The 25,164-nt window shown below is 43.0% G+C and overlaps 2 protein-coding genes across 2 annotated transcripts in view; one reads left to right on the forward strand and one right to left on the reverse strand.

Annotated features, from left to right (window-relative positions):
• Positions 1-22,744, forward strand: part of ERO1A (endoplasmic reticulum oxidoreductase 1 alpha) — a 35,065-nt gene extending 12,321 nt beyond the window's left edge. The window contains exons 3-15 of the mRNA XM_048852173.2: positions 464-547; positions 2,909-2,947; positions 3,394-3,470; positions 3,557-3,630; positions 5,354-5,474; positions 10,873-10,919; positions 14,390-14,416; positions 14,594-14,686; positions 16,392-16,638; positions 19,121-19,190; positions 19,553-19,639; positions 20,488-20,621; positions 22,371-22,744. Coding sequence (XP_048708130.2) covers positions 464-547; positions 2,909-2,947; positions 3,394-3,470; positions 3,557-3,630; positions 5,354-5,474; positions 10,873-10,919; positions 14,390-14,416; positions 14,594-14,686; positions 16,392-16,638; positions 19,121-19,190; positions 19,553-19,639; positions 20,488-20,621; positions 22,371-22,428 — 1,158 coding nt within the window. The 3' untranslated portion in view covers positions 22,429-22,744. The remainder of the gene's footprint in view (positions 1-463; positions 548-2,908; positions 2,948-3,393; positions 3,471-3,556; positions 3,631-5,353; positions 5,475-10,872; positions 10,920-14,389; positions 14,417-14,593; positions 14,687-16,391; positions 16,639-19,120; positions 19,191-19,552; positions 19,640-20,487; positions 20,622-22,370) is intronic.
• The window catches only part of GPR137C (G protein-coupled receptor 137C), a 31,717-nt gene continuing 29,210 nt past the window's right edge, over positions 22,658-25,164 (reverse strand). The window contains exon 8 of the transcript XR_007356992.2: positions 22,658-23,614. The gene's annotated coding sequence lies outside the window, so the exon portion shown is untranslated. The remainder of the gene's footprint in view (positions 23,615-25,164) is intronic.

Raw genomic sequence — 25,164 nt, forward strand, 5'->3', positions numbered from 1 at the left:
TTACATGTTAGGGTTGTTTAGAAGAGCACTACTTGGATGTTGATATTTTGAGGCAGATAAGGGGGCAATTGAGAATCTGCTCTAGGCCCAGGAGCACCTAAGAAATGCCCTACCAAACGTCTGAAATCTTTAATTAATGTCACCACATTTAATGTCATATGTAAGGTCACCGCAACTGAAAACATTTTTCGTGTGAGAGAGAAATACAAAAGTTTATCCCGAGTCTTTTCACCAGTGGTGAAGTTCACTCCTGTGTAGAAAGCCAGAGCATGAGTCCTGCATCACTTAAGCCCTTATAAAAGGGTGGATTGCTGTGTGCTGAGTTACACCCTAAATGAGAATTATTACAAAAGTTATGGATTAGGTAACAAGTGTTATTACATTAGGCTGTGGTTCATGTAATTGGCTTGGTTATGTGGATTTGTATAATATGTAATTAATTTTTATGTATAATTCTTTACAGGTAAACCTAAAGAAACCTTGCCCTTTTTGGAATGACAGCAGTCACTGTGGGATAAGAGACTGCGCAGTAAAGCCTTGTGCACCTGTAAGTACACAAATCTATTCAGGTCCAGATTTGTAAAGGTATTTCGGCATTGTTGCTGTGCCCAGCACCATAACACCGAAGTCTCATTTTCAAAAGGGATTCAGGCATTTAGGAGCCAAAATCCTGTTGATAGTCAATGAAAATGAGACTTAGCTCTTAAATAGGTTAAGTGTTGCAAGGCTGTGCAATACCTAAATACCTTTACAAATCTGGGCTACAGTAACTTGTTTCTTCTCTAGCCAATCTTTATAGAGGACGAGCAGAGGACAGCAATCCACGCTTTTGCTTACTGTAGCTAACACAGTTGTAGCTCTCTGATCAGGCTTATGTAGAAAAAAATGGGAGGAAACTACTAAAGGGGCTAAACTATTAAATATTTAAGGTATTGTTTGAAAAAATAGTTTGGATTACACCAATTTGATTAGAGAATCATTTGCTGACAGTACAAAAAAGCTTTGCAGTCATACAATCCTGTATTTACCATGAGTCTTAATTTTTCCCATTTTAAAAGGGACATTATGTCTGAAAATTGTTCATTTACTAGTGTTACAAGAAACACCTAAAATCACTATAAATATAGTGTGTGTGTGTGTGTGTGTGTGTGCAAAATTTTATATATAAATCACATTTTAAAATTACCGAGATTGGACACTTAGAGTGTAACCTCAGATCTCTCCATAGTGAACTGACTTACTCATTTGCAGATTCACAAGCAGTTTCTTGTATATGAAACAATTTTTTCTGACTTCCCTGCTTCCCAAGTACAAAAGCAAAGGCTCTTGTCCTTACATCTGACATTTGGACAGAGTACTGGAAAAGAGCTAAGGAAAAACATCATCTCAGCTTGAGGCTGGAGGCAACTTCGAGGAGTCTGTCAGAAGAGAAGGGATAGAGAGGAAGTGAGGGTGTTGATTTGGTTGTTAGATTGACAGACATGATCATAAACCACATGATCACAGCAGAAGACTCAGAGAATGTTTCCAGTTTTAAACCTGTTTTTTTAAATACCATAGCATTTTTTATGTTAATGGTCCATTTCTGTGTGTTGTGCTGATGAAAGCAGTCAAAAGAATATAGTACTCTAAAGGTAGAAGGCTGCCTGGTATGAGCTGATCCTATTTAGATTATATTTTCTGTGTCACTATAGTTAATTTTCTTAAAAAGCATGGTGCACATTTCAGTAATCTTGCCTAGGAAGAGAATTGGCTTTTCTTCCCTGGATAGCCATGTTGTAACACCTCAAATATAGAGGTGGGGAGGCTTGATTAACAGGAAATATACCAGCTGATGTAACCCTTTAAAACAGTCTAGTTCAGGAAGAATTACCACTCACTCACACGTACTGTGTATTCTGTTACATTTGGCTAATTTCATCTTCCTTCTTCCCACTCCTCCCAAAAAGTCAACATGAATATGAATTACTTATTGGCTTTTCTGTGGCACTCCCCTCCATAATATCTGAGTGGCTCACAAATGTTAACGAATTAGCCTCCCAGCACCCCATGGGATAAGAAAGCAAGCATTCTTGTACCCTTTTGGGGGAATAGGGAAACTGAGGTACACAGACTTGGGGCCTGATTCTGATGTACGCTAAGCCCCCTTACACCACTATGGCAGTATAGAGGAGCTAAATGTAAATGAGAATAAGGCCCTACAGGAAATGCCTAAGATTAAAAAGGATGTTGACAAATTGGAGAGGGTCCAGAGAAGAGCCACGAGAATGATTAAAGGAATCGAAAACATGACTTACAGTGATAGACTCAAAGAGCTCAATATGTTTAGCTTAACAAAGAGAAGGTTAAGAGGTGACTTTATTATAGTCTATACCTACCTACATGGGGAACAAATATTTAATAATGAGCACTTCAATGTAGTAGAGAAACATATAACACAACCCAAAGGCTGGAAGTTGAAGCTAGATAAATTGAGACTGGAAATCAGATGTACATTTTTAACCTTGAGAGTAATTAACCTTTGGAACAATTGACCAAGGGTCACGGTGGATCCTCTGTCCCTGACAATTTTTCAATCAAGGTGGGATGTTTTTCTAAGAGCTCTGCTCTAGGAATTATTTAGGGGAAGTTCTATGGCCTAGTCGACAGGAGGTCAGACTAGATGATCACAATGGTCCTTTCTGGCTGTGGAATCTATGAATCACACAGGAAGTCTAGGGAGGGGTCAGGAATTGAACCCAGATCTCCTGTATCCCAGTCCAGTGCTTTAATCCCAAGACCACATTGCCCTTCTAACTAATTTTATTGAAAGCTTTTTGGTCAATTTCCTAATGTTTCCTAAAATTAGCTTAGAAGACCACATCAGCATGATGGATAAAATGTGTCTGTTTTCTATCTTGCATTTCAGAATGAAGTCCCTGGTGGGATTGAATCTGCAAGCTTTAAGGTATGTGTGTCTGTATGAATGGTTTGACTTGTGACTGTTATATTTCACTACAGCAGTTAAAAACCTCTCTAATCAGATTAACATCAAGTATACCACAAATAACCTCTGTTCCTCCTGACAATTGCTGTTTAGAATATTGCCTCTTTTTAATGTCATAATGCTCATAAAGCTACTTCCCATTCAAAACAACTAAGCTCTTGGAGTTTCAGAAGTTGCCAGTGGGGACTTCTGAGGTGAAATCCAAAATGATCACCACAATCGCATGGGCCTCTAAACATCTTCAAATACCCTGCTCCTTTTGTAGAAATACATGTTAAGATGAAATATTGACAGACAATTGTGAGCTTTAGGTGCTCAGCACCTTTGAAAATCAGACCAAATACTTTAATGGATTTGGGGAAGGATTTTACATGCAGTAAATCAGCTATTTCCTCTTTGCCTTCTAGTATTCAGAAGAAGCCAGTAAACATGCTGGAGAATGTGAGGAGGCTAAAAGACTTGGAGCCGTTAATGAATCTTTGAGGTATAATGTAATGATTTATTGAATGAAATTTGTCATAAAGAAAAATTAATACTGACTCTCAAACTGTCTCTCTTTATTGTCTGTAGCGAGGAAACCCAGCGAGCCATGCTTCAGTGGACCCAGCATGAAGATTCTTCAGACAACTTTTGCGAAGCTGATGGTATGAGGCTTTGTCTAGTGTGAATGATTTTGAGACAATATTTAAACAAAGGCTGATTGCGCAGTCTGAAAACTTTGTAAAAATGTAAGCTGTGAAATAATATACTAGTAAGTCTGAATTCTGTGTGTTTAATCTTTATTTGTACTTTTTTGAAGAGATGCAAGAACGACCCCTTATAAAATTTGCTGCAGTGGTAAATGTGATTGTCCATATTCCTTAACTATGTAATAGTTCAGACAAAGGCCACGTTTACACTGTGGGTGTTTCAACGGCACAGAAATGGTACCGTGGCTATAGTGCCATTGTATAGATGTTTCCCATGCCCACGGAAGGGGTTTTTTCTGTTACTGCAGGAACTCAACCTCCATAGGTGACAGTAGCTAGAGTGATAGAAGCATTCTACACCAGTGGTTCTCAGACTAGGGCCGCCGCTCGTTCAGGGAAAGCTCCTGGCGGGCTGGGCCGGTTTGTTTACCAGCCGCATCCACAGGTTCGGCCGATCGCGGCTCCCACTGGCCGCGGTTCGCCGCTCCAGGCCAATGGGGGCTGCAGGAAGCAGCGCGGGCCGAGGGATGTGCTGGCTGCCCTTCCTGCAGCCTCCATTGGCCTGGAGCGGCGAACCACAGCCAGTGGGAGCCGCAATCGGCTGAACCTGCGGACACGGCAAGTAAACAAACCAGCCTGGCCCGCCAGAGGCTTTCCCAGAACAAGCAGCGACCCTAGTTTGAGAACAACTGTTCTATACTGTCTACACTGGGGGTTAGATTTTCTTAGCTACGGTTCTCAAGGGTGCAGATTTTTCACCCCTCTGAGTCCCATGCTATGTCAGCCTAACTTTTAAGTGTAGACCAGACCAAAGTGAAATACTCTGTCTGGCATTCCAGCTGGCAATACTGAGTGCTGGAAAACTGTCCCCCTGTAACAGGGTGTATGCATGTACACGCGCTGTGTAATGCAGGCTCCTTTCTGAAAAAATACGTCAGCTGATATTGGCAGTTTCATTAAAGTGGCAACTAACTATCTTTGGAACAAAAAAATGTTTCACATTTCCAAGCAGGCATACAGGTTTTAACTTTCATTTTTCAGGGTTTTCAGTGGATTCATTGTGGCTCAAACTTGAAACTAGAAGACAGGTAAGGGTGTGTCTATGCTGCAAATGAAGGTGTGATTGTAACGCAGGTAGATGCACCTGTGCTAGGCCGCGTCACAATAGCAGTGCAGATGCAGCAGCGTAGGTTAACGTTCCCCAGCGGGCTTGTGCCCTGGTTCTGGGTTCATGCTCTGGAGACCATGCTTGCCTCATCTATGCCGCTATTGTTACCTATGCTAGCTAGATGAAAGCTACCCTGGGTGTACCTAGCTATTTTACAGTCACAGCTTCCCTTGTGTGTAGATATAGCCTATACACTGGTTGTTAAGGGCCAGATTCTGAAACCCTTACTCATTTAATACTCCTCTTTCAATATATTCCCATTGCTTTCGGTGGGGTTACTAGGGTGACCAGACATCTTGATATTCGGGGCTTTGTCTTATATATGCAACTTTACCCCACCTTCCCCCCAAAAAAAGTGTCCTGATTTTTCACACTTGCTCTCTGCTTACCATAGGGGCTATTCAAAGAAGATGGTATTACTCAGTGTGAGTCAAGGTGGCAGAATCTGGCCCTGAGTATGTAGTTTTTCTTCATTTCCTTTTATCCTCAACTAAGGCCTTCCTTTCACAGATGTACAGTCTCCTGATGCAGAGTATGTGGATTTACTTCTGAATCCGGAACGCTACACGGGTTACAAAGGACCAGAGGCTTGGAAGATCTGGAACAGCATTTATGAGGAGAACTGTTTCAAGTATGTGGTTTGACAGTCTCTCTCTCCCTGTGAGCTTTGGTTACTACTCATTGCGCACAAATACATCTGATCAGATGAAAACTTCCCCCACAAATTCTAAGACAATTGTTTAAGTAGGGGGGGTTTCTGTGAAGGTTGTTGGAAAATGTCCATAGCCAGGGCTTTTACTGACATTCTTGTCTTCAGGATTTGTGTATAATATTTTTAGCTATCTTTTTCCTGGTTACACCAATAAATATTGTTGCTGATTAAAGGCATGGCAGCTGCTACAATGCCATATGGTAAGATCTGAGCATCACCCCTTGGTCCCAGGCTGGCTAAGAACCCTGCACAGACAGGATCTTCAGCTGCAGAAGAACAGGATTCCTTCAGATTGCTCTCCACTAATCCTGGTTGACTCACTGGGTGGTACTGATGGGTCTTAAAGGAGCCTTGCCCAAGCTGCATCTGCTGGGAGGTGGATTGCTACAGAGTGGGGAATATCCGGGGATCATTGAAACCCTGAGAAGATTTGGGGCAATCTTTTCAGTGGCGTTGCATCACCATTAACTACAGCGGTGACTCATCCCCAGAGTAATTAAATCTGTGTTTGTTGGACTTGTACAGTGGGGAGGTAATGACTTTATTGAAGATTCGTCACCCCTCCCTTCTAGTGAAAGGCTGAGAGAGCCCTGTAGGCATGTCTGAGTCCTCCAGCAAACATTCCTGGTTTTCAAAGGTGTGTTTATGTCTGCGTGTTTGTGTTGCCGTCCTGCTTATTGCATGCTGTTCCTGTTAGCTTCCTGTATTCTGAACTCAGTGTTCCAGTTTTAGTGTGAGTGTGTGCGTACGCATACATATAGCATTGGATATGTGAAGTTACTCAGGGCTTGCTGCTACATTTGGACTGTTCTGTCTTGTTCAGAATGTTGCTCACTTAACTGGTCCATGGTTATTACATGTCCTGATTGGCCACCTACCTGTGTGTCTTGCTTCGATTTCCCTGTGGTTGGGGATTGCTGTTCTGTGGTATATAGGAGTATAACATTATGGCCACAAGTGCTTCTATTCTTCAGCCCATGCTGCATACACATTCTTCACCTGTTAACTGGTGATACTCTGTTTGGAAGTTTCGGAACTACGTGCAGACCCTGCAACGCTCCGATGTGGCTAGATTACCCGTGCTGCAGGACGGCTTAGTGCCGTGATGGCATTGATATTTATGATGCACTCCTGGAGCCCAAGTCCTTCTCTGACGTGGCTGTGCAGCACCTCAGTGAGTATTTTGGGACTGGGGATTCCGTTCTGCTAAAGAGGAAAATGTTTTTTCAAGCTTTTTGCCAGCAGCCCAACAAAACCATACGTGAGTGTGTATGTTGTTTGCAGCAGGTGGCCCGGGATTGTGAATTTGGGGATGTTATGATTGGTGTAGCCAATGATCTCCTGGGTGAATGGTTTTTGGCCAAAGATGCTAGAACTCTTAGCTTTTGATGCCACAGTTGCTAAGAGTGAAGCATTTGAGAGGGCTCAGGCTGAAAGGGTTCTGTGTCTCCGACTGCTGCTACCCTTGAGTCTACACTTAAACTGTCAGCTGTCCCTTCTACTTCCGTCGCTCAGAGTCGTACAGCGCTACCTACTCCCACACCCGGGTCTCAGCCATGAAAGTTTCCAGCTCCTCACTGTTTCTGCTGTGGTATTGCAGGTCACTTGGCCAGTTTCCCTGCTTGCCTGGCTAGAACTGCTAAGTGCTGGGCTTGTGGGAAGGACGGACACTTTCAGTTAGTGCGCCATGGTACACTGGTTCACAATGTCGGGAGGCCTGTGGTACATACTGTACGTGTGGAGCTGCAGGAGACCGTCTTTACCAGGGGATCTTGAAGTTTTCTTTGATACGGTCTTTTCCTGTGGCAAGGTGCTGGAGCGGGTATCCCTTATTGCAGACATTAATGGTTCACTGCTGAAGTGCATGGTGAAGATGGTAATGTTTTCTCCCCTCTGGATTAGTTTCTAATCTGGCCATTTGTTGGACTACAGTGGTGATAAAAGCTTGGAATTTGTATGCTTTGCAGACAGTGGGTGGTGCTGTGTGTTCTACACACGCATAGCCTGTCCTGCGAAGTTTTACACTGATAAAAGCACTGCTGCGAATGCCGTTCCATTGTTGTCTTGTGATCTGTACTTACAGCTTGGTATTCTGCATGAATTCGCACAGGACACCTTGGTGGTGTTATGTTGGCTAGAATAGAAGTGGATACCCAATGTACCATTCAGAGACACCATGATTTATTTAATGGGGGTGATGTTCTCTCAATGGGATATGTGTACTCTCTGCAGCTGGATTCAAATGCCAAGCCCTTTGCATCACCTGCATGTCATGTACCTCCGCATTTGTGGACAAGATCCAAGCAGAATGGCAGCGTATGGAAGATAATGGTATCATGGGGGAGGTGGAAGGGCCTATGGAAATGGAGCCCTCCCCCCCCCCCCCAAGGTGATCAGATACAAAAAGAATGGTGACATTTGACTGTGCACAGATTTTAGGGCACTTAATAAGTATGTGAAACGTGAGCAGTTTCAATTGCCAGCCTTCAAAGAGGTGACCTACTGAGTAAATCCTGGATTTTCTCTGTGTTGGATAACTTATCTGGTTATTAGCAAATACCTGTGGCTGAAAGTTTGCAGTTGTTACTGACTTTCAGCATGTCATTGGAGAGGTACAGCTATCAACAACTCCCTTTTGGGTGAGTCTCTGCTCCTGAGGTATTTCAGAGACTGATGCCTCACCTCCTTGCTAATATCTAGATTGCATGTTGATATTTGGATGGCATTTTCATCGTTGCTAAGAGTCCTCCTGAGCGTAATGCTGTTCTGGACCAGGGCTGGAGCAACTCCAACAAGTTGGCATAAAGTTGAATGCGGCCAAGTGCAGTTTTGCAAAAGATGGTGTAGATTTTCTAGGGCATTCGCTGTTGGCCGATGGTGTGAAACTGGCACCTGAATGGCTACAAGCTGTTGCTTTGCTACCATTACCCACAGATAGTAGCAGTTTAAGTTCGATCCTTGGCCTACCTTGAAACATAGGTGTCATGTTCTGTCCCATTTTTAGTACCTTTGCCAAGTCGCTGTGGGGTTTAACCCAGGTCCGGTTCGTTTTACCTCTTCAGTCCAAACAGGCTTTTGAAATCTTAAGTCAAGCCCTCTGTCATATCCAATCATATGCATACTTTGATCCAAAGAAGTCGGTAGTGATTCAGTTGGATGCATGCAATTGGGGACTGGGCCTAGTTCTGCTCCAGGAGGGATGGCTGGTTATATTTGCCTCCCATATCCTCATCCCAATGGAAACAAAATATTCCTAGATGGGAGCGAGAATTCTTGGCATGGTTTTTGCTATTGTACACTTCAAAGTCTACTTAGTGGGGAGACAGTTTACATTAGAAACTGATCGTTTGCCTCTTTGGGCCTCTGTCATAAAGCCATTGACCTACTGCAGCTTCACACTCACCAGTGGTTTCTTCAGTTGCAGTAGTATGGCTTGAATTTGGTGCATTACTAAAGGAAGTCGTCATTTGCTTGCTGATGCTCTTCTGAGAAATTCTGCTGTGATGGTGCCCTTGTGTGCAGAAACAGCAAAGTACACCAGATGCTTTTTATTGAAAGATCTACCCGTTGACTTAGGGCAGACTGATGCTAAACTGTGCAAGATGGTACATGCTGTACAGGCGGATTGGATGGACCCAAATTCTTAAGAGAACTTGGTCTACATTCTACAAAATTTGTTCTGAGCTCATGGTGACGACATGTGCTGCTCAACGTATCTTATGCAGAGAAGCCTGGGTGATTGTTCTAGCAGCGTTGTGACAAACAATCCTAGATGTGGCCTATGAAGGACATTTGGGAGTTAAAACAAATGAAGGAACAAATGCATATTGATGCAGGGTGGTCAGGGCTGCACTTGGACATAGAGCATCAGATGAAGGCAGGCTCAGCATGCACAATGCATAGAATAACTGCTCCTCCAGCCCCTTTGAAACCAATAGTCATAGACAGACCATGGCAGAGAATTGCAGTGCAACTGAGGGGCCAAGAATATCCACTGTGTGGCTACACGGTGTTGATGGTTATGGAATATTACTGACATTACCCCTTTGCATTCATAAATTCAGAAGGCACCTCAAGGAGCTCATTTCTTGCCTAAGCACTTAATTTGCAAAGTTTGGCCTACCCGGGAGCCTTGTTTCAGATCATGGGACACTTTGTCTGGAGAGTTTGTGAAGGCTTTCTGGCGAGGTTTGGTACAGTACATTATAAATTTGCTGTCTACCCTCCCCAAGGAAATGGGATAGTGGAGAGACTGCATCGGACTCTGAAGAAGCGTGTAGCTCACATACTTTTGAGTCATGGTTTATAGGATATTTGGAGTACACCTCATGCATGTACTGTAGAAACCCCTTTCTGTCATCTCTTCAGCTGACCTATGAGCACCAACTTGTCTATGCTGACAGAAAAGGTTGATCCCACCTCTTTGCCATCCTCAAAGCCGATGTGACTAGGAAATATGCGAGTTTCAGAAAGTGTATCCATGCATGAATCTATGCATTCTATCCTGGACACATGGTGTATGTTAGGCAAGGGTCTGGAAGCATTTTTGAGACTCGTGACGTGATCTTGCGGGTTGCAGGGTACAGACTGTGGCGAGTGTGTTTATCACATGGAGAATGTGTCGTTAACCAGCGAGAGAGATCCTGCCTACTGACAGGGGAACGGAGAGGGAGGAGGACACTCCTTTCTGTGTGTGCCGATGTCACGTGGCCAGTTGGGGAAGTTGAGCTGAATCCGAGGTATAACCTACAGGATCACCTGGTGCTTTTGGCAAGGTACTGCTGACCTTCTGGGGAGAAGAGAAGGAAACTGTGTGTGTGTGTGGGGGGGGGATTTTGCCTTCCTGCTTATTGCCTCCTGAATTCAGTGCTCTGGTTCCTGCTCCTGGATGTGAGTAGCGTTGGGTGTGTGCAGGGTTACTCAAAGCCTGCTGCTACATACCTTGTTCTTTGGACTGTTTCTTTGTTTTGTTCAGACTGTTGCTGACTTAACCGGTTCATGGTTATTATATGTGCTGATTGACAACTGGCCTGTGTGTCTTGCTTCGATTTCCTTGTGTTCTGGGATTGCTGTTGTGGGGCACATCAGAGTGTAACAAAAAGATTTTTTTTTGGTAATGCGTAAAGAAAATCCACATGGGGCACAATTCCTCTTCTTTTTTGTGTTGCCACCACCTTGAAATCTGCATGGGCAGAGGAAACAGTTCTACGCCAGTCTGGGTTGTTTTACTTTTATGAACTTGTAAAATGTTTTTGCAGAGCCAAGTGACTGTTCCATACATAGTGATATTACATATTTAAATTATTTTGTCTCTTAGGCCTCGGACCATAGAAAGACCTTTAAATCCCTTGGCTTCTGGCAGAGGTGAGTCATTTATTCATCCCACTAAGCTATTTGGCAGCCCATGAGTTTTAGTGGCCTTAATGATAAAAGCTATTTATGCTGGCTCTCTGAATTAAAAAGAAAAATGATTTAGATCAAGCCTAGAACTGTGTGTGTACCATAAAGGACATTGCAGAGGGATGATGTTTTGTTGTGTAACAGCCCAGGAAAAACAGTCTGAGTCAGCACCATTGAAATCAACGTGAGCTTTGACGTTGACTGGGAACAGGATTGGTATATGGGCACTCACTTTTTATACTTGAAGATGCTAAGGGCATTTAAGAATGTCCCTATGAAATAAGGCCTCCATTGTATTAGCCTCTTTACAAACATCTAGTAAGAGATGGACCCTGCCCTAGGGGTTATGATCTAAATAGTCAAGATGAACAAAGGGTGGCAAGGAGAACAGAGTCAGAGAGGTGAAGTGACCCAGGACACGCAGCTACTCAATTGCAGAGTTGGGAATAGAACCGGGGTCTCCTGACACCCAGTCTAATACCCTATTCACTAGACCACACTGCCTCTCTCCTCTTCATTTGAAATCTAACCCCATTGTTCATGCTAGCTCTTATGTATGAAAGCCGGAAAAAACATTTGTCCAATTGCAGCAGTCCAGGCATCTGTGTTGACAGCTAATTTTAACCATGGGCGTTAGCAAAAGAAGTCTGGGGACTGGGTTTTCACTTGATTTAAAAGAATCTGAATTCTGTCCGCAAAAGCTCCTGCAGTTCATTCTTTAACATATGAAGAAAATGAGAGTATGCTCAAAGAGCAATGTAGCTGGACAAAATAGACAAAGGAAAATAAAATAAGAGTGCCGCCTTCTGATGATCTCATTGTACTGTGTGTGTAACTTCAGCTTTGTCTTGTCCACATGAGAAGGTAAGTGGAGAAATCCCCATTTTGCAGATGAGGTACACAAAGATTGACCCATTGAGGTCAATGTGAGTCTTCCCTTAGCCGTGAATGAGCTTTGGATAGGTCCCTAAATAACTTACCCAAGTCACGTGGGAAGTCTGTGGCAGAGGTGGAAAGAGGAAAGCAGGTCACCTACCTTCCAGTCCTGTGTTTACTAATCCTGTGATCATTTTTCTTCCCCCAAAGCCCTTGGGAGTGATCTTAATACCTTGTAGCAGTTACTTCCGTGCTAGTCAGTCTCTCAAAGCACTCTGCTTATCTCGTACCTTTACTGCACCAGCTTGAGATAATCTAACGCGCACGTATACAATGCTTTTAAACACTGGTAACACTACTTATTCTCTTGTCTGAGCCGATTTAACAACAATATCTGGATAGTCTTTACACTTTGGAATTAATTCTAGTGATGTAATTTTTGTTGTTGTTTTTCCCCCTCCCCCCAGGAGATGATGATGGTGAGTGACTTGTGTTGATTTCTGTTGTGGTCAGGAAAAAAAAAAATGGATACAGAACTTTTTGCCTCTGCCTCTTCCACAATCTGAAGAGTTAGCATAGTCAGCAAGGCAAGCAAAAATGGGAATAGTTTTGAAATCTTCCTTTGTTCAGTTTCTCTTGCATGGATCTATTTAGCTTTACAGCTACAATCCGCTTCGCGTAACAAAGAGAAAGTTAAGGGGTGACTGGACCACTCTAAGTTCCTACATACGGAACAAATCTATAATAACGGGCTCTTCAACCTAGCAGAGAAAGGTATAACACAATCCAATGGCTGGAAGTTGAAGCTACACAAAATCAGACTGGAAATAAGGTGTAAACTTTTAACTCTGAGAATAATTAACCATGGGAACAACTAATTTAAGAGTCCTGGTGGATTCTGCACTACTGACCATTTTTAAATGAAGATTGGATGTTTTTCTAAAAGATCTGCTGTAGGAATTATTGGGGGGGGGGGGGGGGGAGTTCTCTGACTTGTGTTATACAGGAGATCAGACTAGATGTTTACAATGGTCCTTTCTGGCCTTAGAATCTAGGAATCTCTGCGACTCCTGAAGAGAACATGCCCCATACTTGAGGCTAACAGCCTTTGAGTGGGGTTTTCAAAAGAGCCAAAGGGTTTTAGGTGCACAGGTTCCTGGATCAGCTGAGGGCTTGCACTGTGGGGCTAAAAATAGCAGGTTAGCTGCTCAGGCCGGAGCCCAGACTCTGGGAGTCTTCCCCCCTGCTGGATTTCAGAGCCTGGGCTCCAGCGAGAGCCTGAACATAGGCATAGCTATTCTTCACTCCGCAGCCTGAGCCCGAGGGAGTTGACCTAGGCTCAGAGACTTGCTGCCTTGGGTCTGGTTTGTTTGTTTGTTTTTGTTTGTTTGTTGACTGTGTAGACAAGCCCCCCGGTGCTTTTCAAAACCCCATCCCATAAGACCTGGACGGGGCTCGCTTGTTTTGGTGTGGCGGTGGTGTGTTTTATAACTCTGTTAATGCTAGTTCATTTGTGGCAGAGGGAGCTGCTTTTACGTGAAGCAATGCCATAAGACTGGGGCTTTTCACAGGAACCTAAACACCCAGCATCACTGAAAGTCAATAGCAGCTGGCACCTATCTCATGCTTTCAAGGGCTTGCTCCTGTGAGATGCCAAAATGTCCTCAACTCCTATTACCTTCAAAGCTGAGGGCGCTGTATACATCGTAGGAGTATTTAGTGCCTTGCAGGACTGAGCCCTGTGCACATGCTCTGCCTGTTCCCTGTGGCTTGTTTCTTTCTGCTTGTGTTCTTTCTCTGCATTTTCTTCCATCACGCAGCAGTGAGCAAATACAAAGTCCCGGTTTATGAGATGGCTGTAGATCACACTGACCTTCGTATTGTTTTTATTTCTCTGTTATAATGTTGTGTCTTCTGTCAACAATAAAAACCATTTGTTCCCTCTTCCCCTCCCAAAAAGGGATGCAAGCTGTTGCCCACCACTTCCCCGGGGTTGTGTATTCTGCAGTGCAGTGATCCCAGCTCCTGCTGATATGGGTGGAAAAGACTCTAAACTTTGCTTTGCTACAGTGTCAGTATTCTGTCTTTAGCTGCTAGCAAATGTCGAGTCTGACATTGGTGCCAGTCAGCTGGGAGGCTCTTTCAGCGGGGTTTTGTGTGTTCTCTCTTGGAAAAACCTGCAAAATGCAGCTAGGCCCCAACCCTGCAATCAAATTGGTATGGGCAAACTTTTCTGCCTGTGCAATCTCACCCCAGTCTTTGCAGCTCTGCATTGATTGGTTCAGAGGTCTGGCTGTGGTGTTCTGATTGGCAGATCATCACCTTACCATGTACATTCCTACTGTGACACCAAAACCAACTGTGATGTTACGACAAGAATGACCTCATAGGAACGGAGATACATGGATTCTCTCTTAGCCTGTAACTTTTTCCTAATGGTTTTGTGTGCTCTGAGAACAGCATTGAACAAATTTGTACGTTTTAGGTGATTTATTTTGGTGAATGTGCAAAATTTTCCTTGTCAAAGCTCTCGTGACTGTTTGTTTCTTCATTTCCAGGGAATTCCTTTTACAGTTGGCTGGAAGGTAATGGTTTGTTTTGTTTTTTGTGAGTGATACAAAGTGGACTTTCTGTGGTGGTGGGGGAGCGGGGTATTAATTGCCAAAGCAAACTGTGATTAAATTAGATCTCTGATAACACCAAGGGAAGGAAATTCAAACATCCGCTTTATTATTTTACATTTCGACTCGTTTTCCTTTCAGGCCTCTGCGTAGAGAAGAGAGCTTTCTACAAACTGATTTCTGGCCTACATGCAAGCATCAACATCCATTTGAGCGCCAGGTACCTCTTGCAAGGTGAGTGTGACTTTCTGCCTTATTTCGCTAAGAGCCAGGCTGCTTCTGCAGTCAGCTCAGATGGGAATGGACTTCCACTGCTTCGTAAAATACTAGCTGGTAGCCCATTTCAGCAGGGTTTGGGTCCAGCTTCGCTCTCCTTCTCTTCTCCCTTCGTTCTTCTCATACTTCCCTTATACACAGATGACAGCTGGGTGTGGAAATGAGACGCACGAGGTTGGGTATGCAATTATCCAAATGCCTTTAGAAGTCTTAAATTTTTAAAAATTTGGAAACCAAAGCCAAAAATTTCAACCATAAATTTAGGCTCCTGAATCCAAATTTGGGCACCTGAATCAAAACCGGCACATGCTCAGAAGTGCTGAGCATCCACATATCTCATTGCTACTGAATGGAGCTGCCGGCGTTCCGCACCTCGTACTGAACTGCTGGAATGTGGCTCACTTTAGGCACTCTGGGTTGAAAATGGCTGGCCTTTGCCCCTTACGCTCCTCCAGAGTCTCCTCACAGCTCATTTTGGAGTAACTTCGTGCTTTGCTTGTTACAATAAGTTTAGCAGTAATTTCTCGCAGGCATTCTGATCTCTTCAGTTAAGCTTTTCCAAGATTCTTTAACTTTTCCCAGAACATGTACACTGCTTCTCTTGAGGTACCTAAATATGGACTAGATGCCTGAATTTAGACACCCAGCTTTGAAAATTTTGGTCCACACTTCTCAGTAGCATGATTTAAATGACCTCTCACTCCTCAGAATTGGCCAAGAATTGTAATACATTGCTTGTACAGACAGACAACTGCACACATTACAGGATTCCTTAAGACTTCTTAGTACAGCAGTTCTTGTTTAACAGACTCGCTGGTTAAGTATCTGTAACCTGCGCCAAAGGTGTCTCTTTATCCAACACTGCGTGTCAGTTAGCCACCGGATGGTGGTTACATCTCTTACGTTTGTATGTAGTTTCTCTCTTGTTTACAGAATTTTTTTTTTTTTTAGGAGCTTGAACACTAAAAATATTTTCACTAGTCCTCATTTGGACAAATCACTTTTTATTTTGCTGCACGTCTAGTTAAAAAGGCAGCACAACACCTCTCAGTGCAAGGACATCACTCATTTCATCCGGGGGTGCCTGAAGCTCTGGGTCCAGCATTAATTCTTGTTGCAATAAAACAGGGAAGCTGTTTTCCCTGTCTGTCTTCCTGCACAGGAAATCGTCCCATAACAAAGATGCCTCTCTCTGAATTTTGCAATGAGTTAATGGTTTTTGAGGGTAGGAATGAAGAGACAAAGGAAATTGGGGCATCAATCAATGTATGCTGAACTAAGAGATCAGTGGATTGGATACTGCTAAGGCCTCGTGTTCATGCAAATTACACCAGCTTAACTAAAAGTTTGTTTTTAAAACAGATTTAATTACCAAGAGGGTTGCATCAGTTTAGACCTGCATAGATCAGTTTAAAACTGGTTAACTTGATTTAGGTTGTACCTGTAAATTTACCAATATAAGCCAGTAAGATGATTTAAGAATGTCTACACAGGGTTTTAAATCCGTATAGAAAGCTAGTGCAACTTTGTGTGTGGACCAAGCCTGAGTTTTGTAAACATTAAATTCTAAAAATTAACTTTAACCACATGCATGGCATAGTGGGAAAGAAGTTTACTGCCCAATTTTCAAAGCCGCCCTTTCCCCTTTTTTCTCCTCTCTCAGATACGTGGTTGGGGACGACGTGGGGACACAACATTACTGAGTTTCAGCACAGATTTGATGAAGTCCTTACTCAAGGAGAAGGTTCTAAGAGGCTCAAGAACCTGTATTTCCTCTACCTAATTGAATTACGGGCGATGTCAAAAGTTCTGCCATTCTTTGAGCGCCCAGGATTCCAGTTATTCACGGGGAATAAAAACAGAGACACACAAACCAAAAACCAACTGCTGGAAATCCTTCACCTAACCAAGTAAATAATGCTGGAAAGGGAATAGTGTGCAGCTATGAATCTTATATTCTCCTTCTTAAAATGTTTTAGAAAATAAGATTTTTTTCTGTAGTGGGATGGTATGGGTCAGCTAATTATTTTAATTATTATTATTCCAGTGTGCTCTGAGTAGTGATAATACCTAGCTCTCTCAGAGCTTTTCATCAGTAGATCTCAAAGCGCTTCACATTCTTGTAATGTATTTAACTTAACACCCCGATGGCACAGGGCAGTGTGTTATCCCTATTGTACAATGGAGAACTGGGGCACAGAGAGGCTAAGTGACTTGCCCCGGTAACTGAATTCAAACGGTCAAACCAGGTACTAAACCCCCTGTTTAATAGTTTAGGTTGTCTTTAAGCTTTTGCAGAACTGAGTTTAATAATGGCAGGTTTCAGAGTAGCAGCTGTGTTAGTCTGTATCCGCAAAAAGAACAGGAGTACTTGTGGCACCTTAGAGACTAACAAATTTATTAGAGCATAAACTTTCATGGGCTACAGCCCACTTCATCAGATGCATAGAATGGAACACACACACACAAACACACACACACACGAAGATATCATGAATAAGTTGGAATATGAACATCTTCATCATCTGGACCCATGGAAAAGAAGCCCTTGAGGAATTCCACCATGATTTCAACAATTTCCATCCCACTATCAACCTCAGCCTGGACCAATTCACTCAAATGGTCCATTTCCTGGACACTACTGTGCTAATAAGCGATGGCCACATAAACACCCCCTATACCGGAAACCTACTGACCGCTATGCTTACCTACATGCCTCCAGCTTTCATCCAGACCACACCACATGATCCATTGTCTACAGCCAAGCTCTGAGATACAGCTGCATTTGCTCCAGTCCCTTGGACAGAGATGGACACCTGCGGGATCTCTCTCAAGCATTCTTACAACTACAATACCCACCTGCTGAAGTGAAAAAACAGATTGGCAGAGCCCGAGGAGTACCCAGAGGTCACCTACTGCAGGACAGGCCCAACAAAGAAAATAACAGAACGCCACTAGCTGTCACCTTCAGCCCCCAACTAAAATCTCTCCAGCGCATCATCAAAGATTTACAACCTGTCCTGAAAAATGGTCCCTTACTCTCACAAATCTTGGGAGACAGACCGGTCCTCGCTCGCAGACAGCCCCCCAGCCTGAAGCAAATACTCACCAGCAACCACACAACAAAAATCACTGGCCCAGGAACCTATCTTTGCCAACCTATCCTTGCCAGGGCCCGATGCCAACTCTGTCGACATTTATTCAGATGGCACCATCATGGGACCTAGTCGCGTTGGCCTTGCCATCAGGGGCTCGTTCACCTGCACAATCGACCAGTGTGATATGTGCCAGCAGTGCCCCTCTGCCATGGACATTGGCCAAACCGGACCGTCTCTACGCAGAAGAGTGGGGACAGGTCTGACCTTGGGAATCATAACCTTCGAGGACCAGTGGGAGGGCACGTCAACCTCTCTGGCCACTCAGCAAAAGATTTGGGGGTGGCAATTTTGCAGCAGAGGAGCTTCCAACACAGACTCCGGCGAGAAACTGCTGAGCTTGAATTGGTGTGCAGGCTCGATGCCATTGACTTAGGTTTGGGTGGAGACTGGGAGTGGCTGGGTCATTACACCTATTGAATCTGTTTCCTTAAGTATCCCCACACCTTGTCGTCAAGTGTCTAAATGGGCCGGCTTGATTATCACTACACAAGTTTTTTTTCTCCTGCTGATAATAGCTCATCTTAACTAATTAGCCTCTCACAGTTTCTGTGAGAACTTCCAACTTATGTGTGTGTGTGTTATATATATATATTATCTCTTACTATATGTTCCATTCTATGCATCCAATGAAGTGGGCTGTAGCCCACGAAAGCTTATGCTTGAATAAATTTGTTAGTCTCTAAGGTGCCACAAGTCCTCCTGTTCTTTTTGAGTTTAATAACTGTTTGTTTAGCTGTCACTTCTGAAACTTACTTTCTATCTGACTGATCTGCGGAACTCTAGTACTAGCTTTACACTGCAGTCCAAAATAACTTTAAACATCTAAAAAGCGATGGTCTTGGATATAGGGCGAGACTCTATTATAGGATGTATGGGGCATGTCAGTTAACTAAGATTAGAATCTGGCCCTCTGCCTCAGAGGGAGATGCTGTAGTTCGTCAGTTTCCCATGCCTGGTCGCCTATTGTTCGTGACTGAGACATGGATAACTCATTTTTATTATAAAAATTAGAGAATTTTTATGTGTATGCAATAGATTTAAATGATACTGTAAAGTAGAGATTCAGAGCCCAAATGACTCTTGAAAATGGAAATTAGACTAAGTGACCTAGCTGTTTAATTGCCTTTGACTTTCAATGAGACTTAGGAGCCAAAGTGCCTAAATCACTTAAACAGGATGTAAGCTCCTGTCACTTAAGGATTTTTGGAAATTTCACTCTTTTTTCTTGCTTCAGGTCTTTCCCTTTGCACTTTGATGAAAACTCATTTTTTGCTGGAAATAAAAAGGAAGCTGCTAAATTAAAGGTAATTGTTCACCTTGTGTCCCCCTTCCTGAAACTACTTGCTGACAGAATAAAGGACTTCTCACACTGGGTTATCAGACTGAATAGGATATCGTAAGACATTGATGTGCTTAAGTTACTAGACCAGAAATATCCAACTGGAGTAAACATATTCACTAGTTTTCTTAGCATGTCTGATAATGTAGAAAGCTCAGATGCACCACAACACCTGTCTAGTAAGTGTAGGGTACAGCCTGCCTGATAGAGCCCCCAATACCTGAAAGCATTTCTTTAGGTACTAACTAATTGACATGTGATTTTTAAATCTCTTAACCATGTAACAACGATGTTCTGTATTTAAAAGTCCTATTTTTTTTTTTAAAGGAAGAATTTAGGCTCCATTTTAGGAATATTTCTAGAATTATGGACTGTGTTGGGTGTTTAAAATGTCGCCTTTGGGGAAAGTTGCAAGTAAGTCCAATAAGCAATTTGTTCCATTTTTACAGTCTAGCACAGGGGTGGGCAAACTCTTTTTGGCCTGAGGGCCACATTGGGGTGGGGAAATTGCATGCAGGCCCATGAATGTAGGGCTTGGGCAGGGGGTTTGGGTGCGGGAGGGAGTGCGGTGTGTGGGGGGGGTGCAGAGTGCGGGAGGAGGCTCAGGGCAGGGGGTTGGGGTGCAGGCTCCAGCCTGGCACTGCTTACCTTGAGTGGCTCTGGGGTGGCAGCAGCATGCACTGGGGCTAAGGCAGGCTCCCTGCCTGCCCTGGCCCCGTGCCAGTCCCAGAAGCGGCAGACACCATATTCCTGCAGCCCCTAGGGGAGGGTGGGATGGCCAGAGGAGACTGCATGCTTCCCTTGCCGGTGGGTACCTCCCCCAAAGTTGCCATTGGCTGTGGTTCCCTATTCCTGGCCAATGGGCGTGGTGCCTGGAGGTGAGGGCAGTGGGCAGAGCCCTCTGCCCCCTCCCCCAGGGGCTACAGGGACATGGTGCCAGCCACTTCTGGGAGTGACATGGGGCCAGGGCAGGCAGGGAACCTGCCTTAATCCCTGTGCCACAGGACTGGCAATCCCACAGACCGGATCCAAAGCCCTGATGGGCTGAATCCAGCCCATAGTTTGCCCACCTCTGGCCTAGTGCAAGGGGTCCTGGTGCATGTCTGGGGCTCCTAGGTACTACTGAAATATACATGCCTAATAAATGAACCCACTCAAAAATGACTTTGTTGTTTGTATTAATCTGTTCAAATAAAGTGATGGGAAATGAAGTTAATTTGCTAATCAAATGGCACACTTACTGTTATATTTATACTGCACAGACTCAGGGCTTGGGTACAGCTTTGAAGATCCTCTTTTCACAAAAACTGATAGAAAACATGCCAGAAAGTGGCCCCTCTTATGGATTCCAGCTAACGAGACAAGAAATAGTCTCCTTCTTTAATGCCTTTGGAAGGTTAGTTTAAAATTCTGTGTTTTGCTTTTTTCCAATCTAAATAAAATGTAAGGTGGTGCATACAAATAAAGTATACTGTGATTAGTAACTGCAGCATTAACTCTTTAAAAGATGAGCAGACTTCCTGATGATTACAGTTCTAAATTTCAGTTGATTGTTTTGATACAGTTTAAAGTAGGAGTAAGCAATAATGTTCTCTGTTTCATTTTCTATGATTTAAAGATAATGCTTAAGGCTCTCATATGAAGAATTCAGAAGTCTGTAAGAAATTGCATGTATCTGTTTTAGGAACACATTGTCCAACAAAGGTACCCATTTTTAGGTCTCTGTTTAATGTGGAGGCTGACCTTTAAAGTTTCGAAGTTGTATCAGTTTACTTTTAAAACATTTATTTGCAAGAGTTCTGTTTAACAGACATCCATCAATCAGGCTCTTTGGGAGCTGGGGAGGTTTGTTTGGCAGTAACTGTGGAAAAAAAACCTTTCAAAAGAAAGACGTTATTGAAAGATGTTTTGGTTACACGCCATACCTTTGTTCCGTTAACAGGTCTGGAGTTCTTAGTTGGCTCACAGGGGTTTTCTGTGAGATTCTTTGCACCAAGTTACTGGCTTTTAAAGTTTCGTAGTCCTGGTTTATAGCTAAATTAATTTCAAACCAAGCCTCTGAGTTTTATCCTCTAACGCCAGTTGGTAGCACATGGCAGGGGGAAAACTCCAGGGTAGATAAGTTGGTCTGGAAAACATTAAGCACTTTCTTCAGCAGGTTGACATTTTTCAGCTTGTGCGGAGAGGCAAAAAAACAAACCACTGAGTGCTGCTCCTATCCTTTTAAAAAAAAAATTCTGGCTACTGAGATTCACTTTTTAATGTGCTGATTTAGTGGTACCTTAGAAAACAGCTTGTATGAAATTGGGAGCATGCCACAGGTGAATATTTCCAAAGGAAGCTGATCAGTGACACAAATTTCCCCCCTCTCCACCCCCCCCATCATTTCCCCCCCCCCCCCCCCCCAGTCCTTTTATGTGCTAAAGTACCATGCAGGAGTCAACTCCAATCTGAAGCTGTATCCAGCAATCAGGGCTTTCATTCCACTTTATCTTCCCATCTATATGGGCTGGAAGTGCTTTGTAAAACAAACATTTAACTACATCAAGACAAACTGAAATGTTCGTTTCTTCATCATATGTTTGTAAATGACTTTCAAATCAGCTAGTCAGTATCCTCTGTTAAGGAAAAAAGGATACAAATGAAGGAGCACAGATTGCTGTTATAATATGGGAAGTTAAGCAAGGGACTTGCCCTGGTGGTTCTCTCACTGATGCCAAACCTCCTATAGCAAAGTGCATTTTGCAATAAAATGACTTGGGGTGTGCAATTCAGAAACTTTTAAAAACAAACACCAGTTTATCTGTAAGTTGTTTCGACAGCCTTTCTGAATGGCTGTTTTAATTTTATAGATGGCTTCATGACAACCTCTGTTGAGCAACCGTATTTGACCACACCTTAGCTAACGTTCTATTTATGAGGGGCCCGCTTCTGTTACCACGATTAAGAATGTATAATTTACATATGGCTTTAAAATGAGTCAGCAAAACTTGTTTCAGTTCCATAATTCCTTTTAACATGCAAAAATCCTTAGCTGCAAGAACTGTTTTCTAATGTTATTTGCATTTATATAAAAACATTTAAAATGAGTCCTTGTGTATTTTAGATTTCTCTTACCTTTTTTCCTCCTTTCTCTTGCATACAGGATTTCAACTAGCATTAGAGAGCTGGAAAACTTCAAGAACTTGTTACGAAATATGTAGTGAATTTGTCTCTCAGAAAAAGACTTAAATTACCTTTTTTATTCTGTTTTCTATAAAACAGAGGAAAAATCAGGTTTCCTTCACACTTCAGACAACCAATAGGGAAAAGACACTGGAAGAACTCTTCACTTTACAGAATGATTGCAGCAGTAACCTGCTGAGACCAAATCTTTTGTACAAAGCAGCTGCTTTTTGTAAAGGGGTGGGGGAAAAATTTGATTGTGTAAAGTAAAATGATCAGTTTTTATTTTTTGAAGATAATTTTGAATGATTGACTAATGATTAAATATGTGCTGCACTCCTTCCTTTGATAAAACTTATCTGTTTTTGTTTACCTTCAGAAATTGACAGTCTTGGTGAAAATGTGACACTGGACAAATGCAGAAATACAAAATACAACTACAGTAACTCACTAGGGGTTGTCTGTGTTCAATAGTTTTTTCCAGACCCCACCATTTAAGTTGTTTTAAAGGCAACATTTTGAGAGAGTGTAAAATAGAAACACTCTTCACTTGGTACAGTCCTGGGGCATACTACAGCGTAGCTTGGAGGAGCCACCTAAACTTCATGGTTGATGATATAAAGGACAACTGCTCTCTGTTGCTCTAGGTTTGTCTATAGGGGAAAGCTGCACCAATTGAAATAAAGGTATGAATCTAAACCAGTGCAAATCCCTGCATTGATGCACTTTATTTCAGTTTTAAACCAGGCTTTTTTCAGTTTAGCTTAAGTCAGTTAGGAATCAGTTTGAGCTGTAGCTCACAAAAGCTTATGCTCAGATAAACTGGTTAGTCTCTAAGGTGCCATTAGTACTCCTTTTCTTACTGCTATAAGTGATCACACAGAGGTTTGCATCAATTTAAATCATTTAAAAATCCAGTTAAAGTGAAACTGGTGAAACCTTGTGTAGACAAAGCCTAAAACAGTATTTGCTCTGACTACACTTTTCCCTTAACCCTATTTTAGAAAGGTAGTTGAGTACAATATGCGAGTTGGATACTTCTAGTCAAATCAAGAATGGTTCTATACAAATGAATCTCAGTGCATCAGCAATCACAGCAGGTCTTAAAGGTTGCCAGACATTTCTTCCCCAGAGGCTGAGATGAGACTGGCACATCTCCCTCAGCAGGTGAGAAACTTCTGTAATTCCTGGGGAATTACACACCAGTCAGCTTAACTTCCGTACCTGAAAAGATAATGGAGCAAATAATTAAGCCATCAGTTTGCAAATATCTAGAAGATAAGGTGATAAGTAACAGTCAGCATGGATTTGTCAAGAACAAATAGTCAAACAAACCTTTCTTTGACAGGGTAACAAGCCTTGTGGATAGGGGGGGAAGCAGTAGATTGATATATCTTGACTTTAGTAAAGCTTTTGATATGGTCTCGCATGACCTTCTCAAACAAACTAGGGAAGTGCAACCTAGATGGAGCTACTATAAGGTGGGTGCAAAACTGGTTGGAAAACTGTTCCCAGAGGGTAGTTCTCAGTGGTTCAGTGTCATGCTGGAAGGGCATCACGAGTGGAGTCCCACAGGGATCAGTTCTGGGGCTGATTCTGTTCAATATATTCATCAGTGATTTAGATAATGCCATACAGAGCACACTTAAGGTTTGTGGACAATACCAAGTTGAGAGGGGTTGCAAGTGCTTTGGAGGATAGGATTATAATTCAAAATGATCTGGACAAACTGGAGAAATGGTCTGATGTAAATATTGAATTTCATCCTAAGGACAAACACAAAGTACTCCACTTAAGGAGGAACAATCAGTTGCACACATACAAAAAGGGAAATGACTGCCGAGGAAGGAGTCCTGTGGAAAGGGATCTGGGGGGCATAGGGGACCATAAGCTAAATATGAGTCAGTGTAAGACTGGTGTGTGGTTTTTTTTTTTTTGCTTGCAACACAAAACAAAAAAAATACCACCCACAAACATTCTGGGATGTATTGGCAGGAGTATTGTAAGTAAAACTAGTAATTATTCTGCTCTACTCTGCTGATCAGGCCTCAACTGGAGTATTGTGGCCAGTTCTGGATGCCACATTTCAGGAAAGATGTGGACAAATTGGAGAAAGTCCAGAGAACAAAAGAAAAAAGGGTCTAGAAAACATGACCTACAAAGGAAGATTGAAAAAACTAGGTTTGTTTAGTCTGGAAAAGAAGACTGAGAGGGGACATAGTTTTCCAAGTACATAAAAGGTTGTTACAAGGAGGAGGGAGAAAAGTTGTTCTTAATCTGAGGATAGGACAAGAATCAATGGTCTTAAATTGCAGCAAGGGAGGTTTAGGTTGGACATTAACCACCCTGACAGTTAGGAAGTTTTTCCTAAACACTGGAATAAATTGCTTAGGGAGGTTGTGGAATCGCCATCATTGGAGATTAAGAGTAGGTTAGACAAACACCTGTCAGGAATGGTCTTGATAATACTTAGTCCTGCCATGAGTGCAGGGGACTGGACCTCTTGAGGTCCCTTCCAGTCCTATGATTCTACACATGCACAAGGTGCAGGGAAAATGAATGCCAGGGTTTCCCCCTCCTCCCCCAAGAGGGCCATTTCTGGGCCCTGGTCCTGGCTTTCATTCTCAATATGCCTTACCTTGGCTAGTATGGATTTCCCACAAGCTGCTCTCAGGATGGGGGGACATTCTTCTTCCCTGCTCCACCAGCCTGGCATGTACAGGGAAGAAGTGTGCATGAGCACGTCTCTTCTCTTCCTCATAGCCTGGCCAACA

The sequence above is a fragment of the Caretta caretta genome, chromosome 6, assembly GCF_965140235.1.
Source record: "Caretta caretta isolate rCarCar2 chromosome 6, rCarCar1.hap1, whole genome shotgun sequence".
Taxonomy (NCBI): Eukaryota; Metazoa; Chordata; order Testudines; family Cheloniidae; genus Caretta; species Caretta caretta.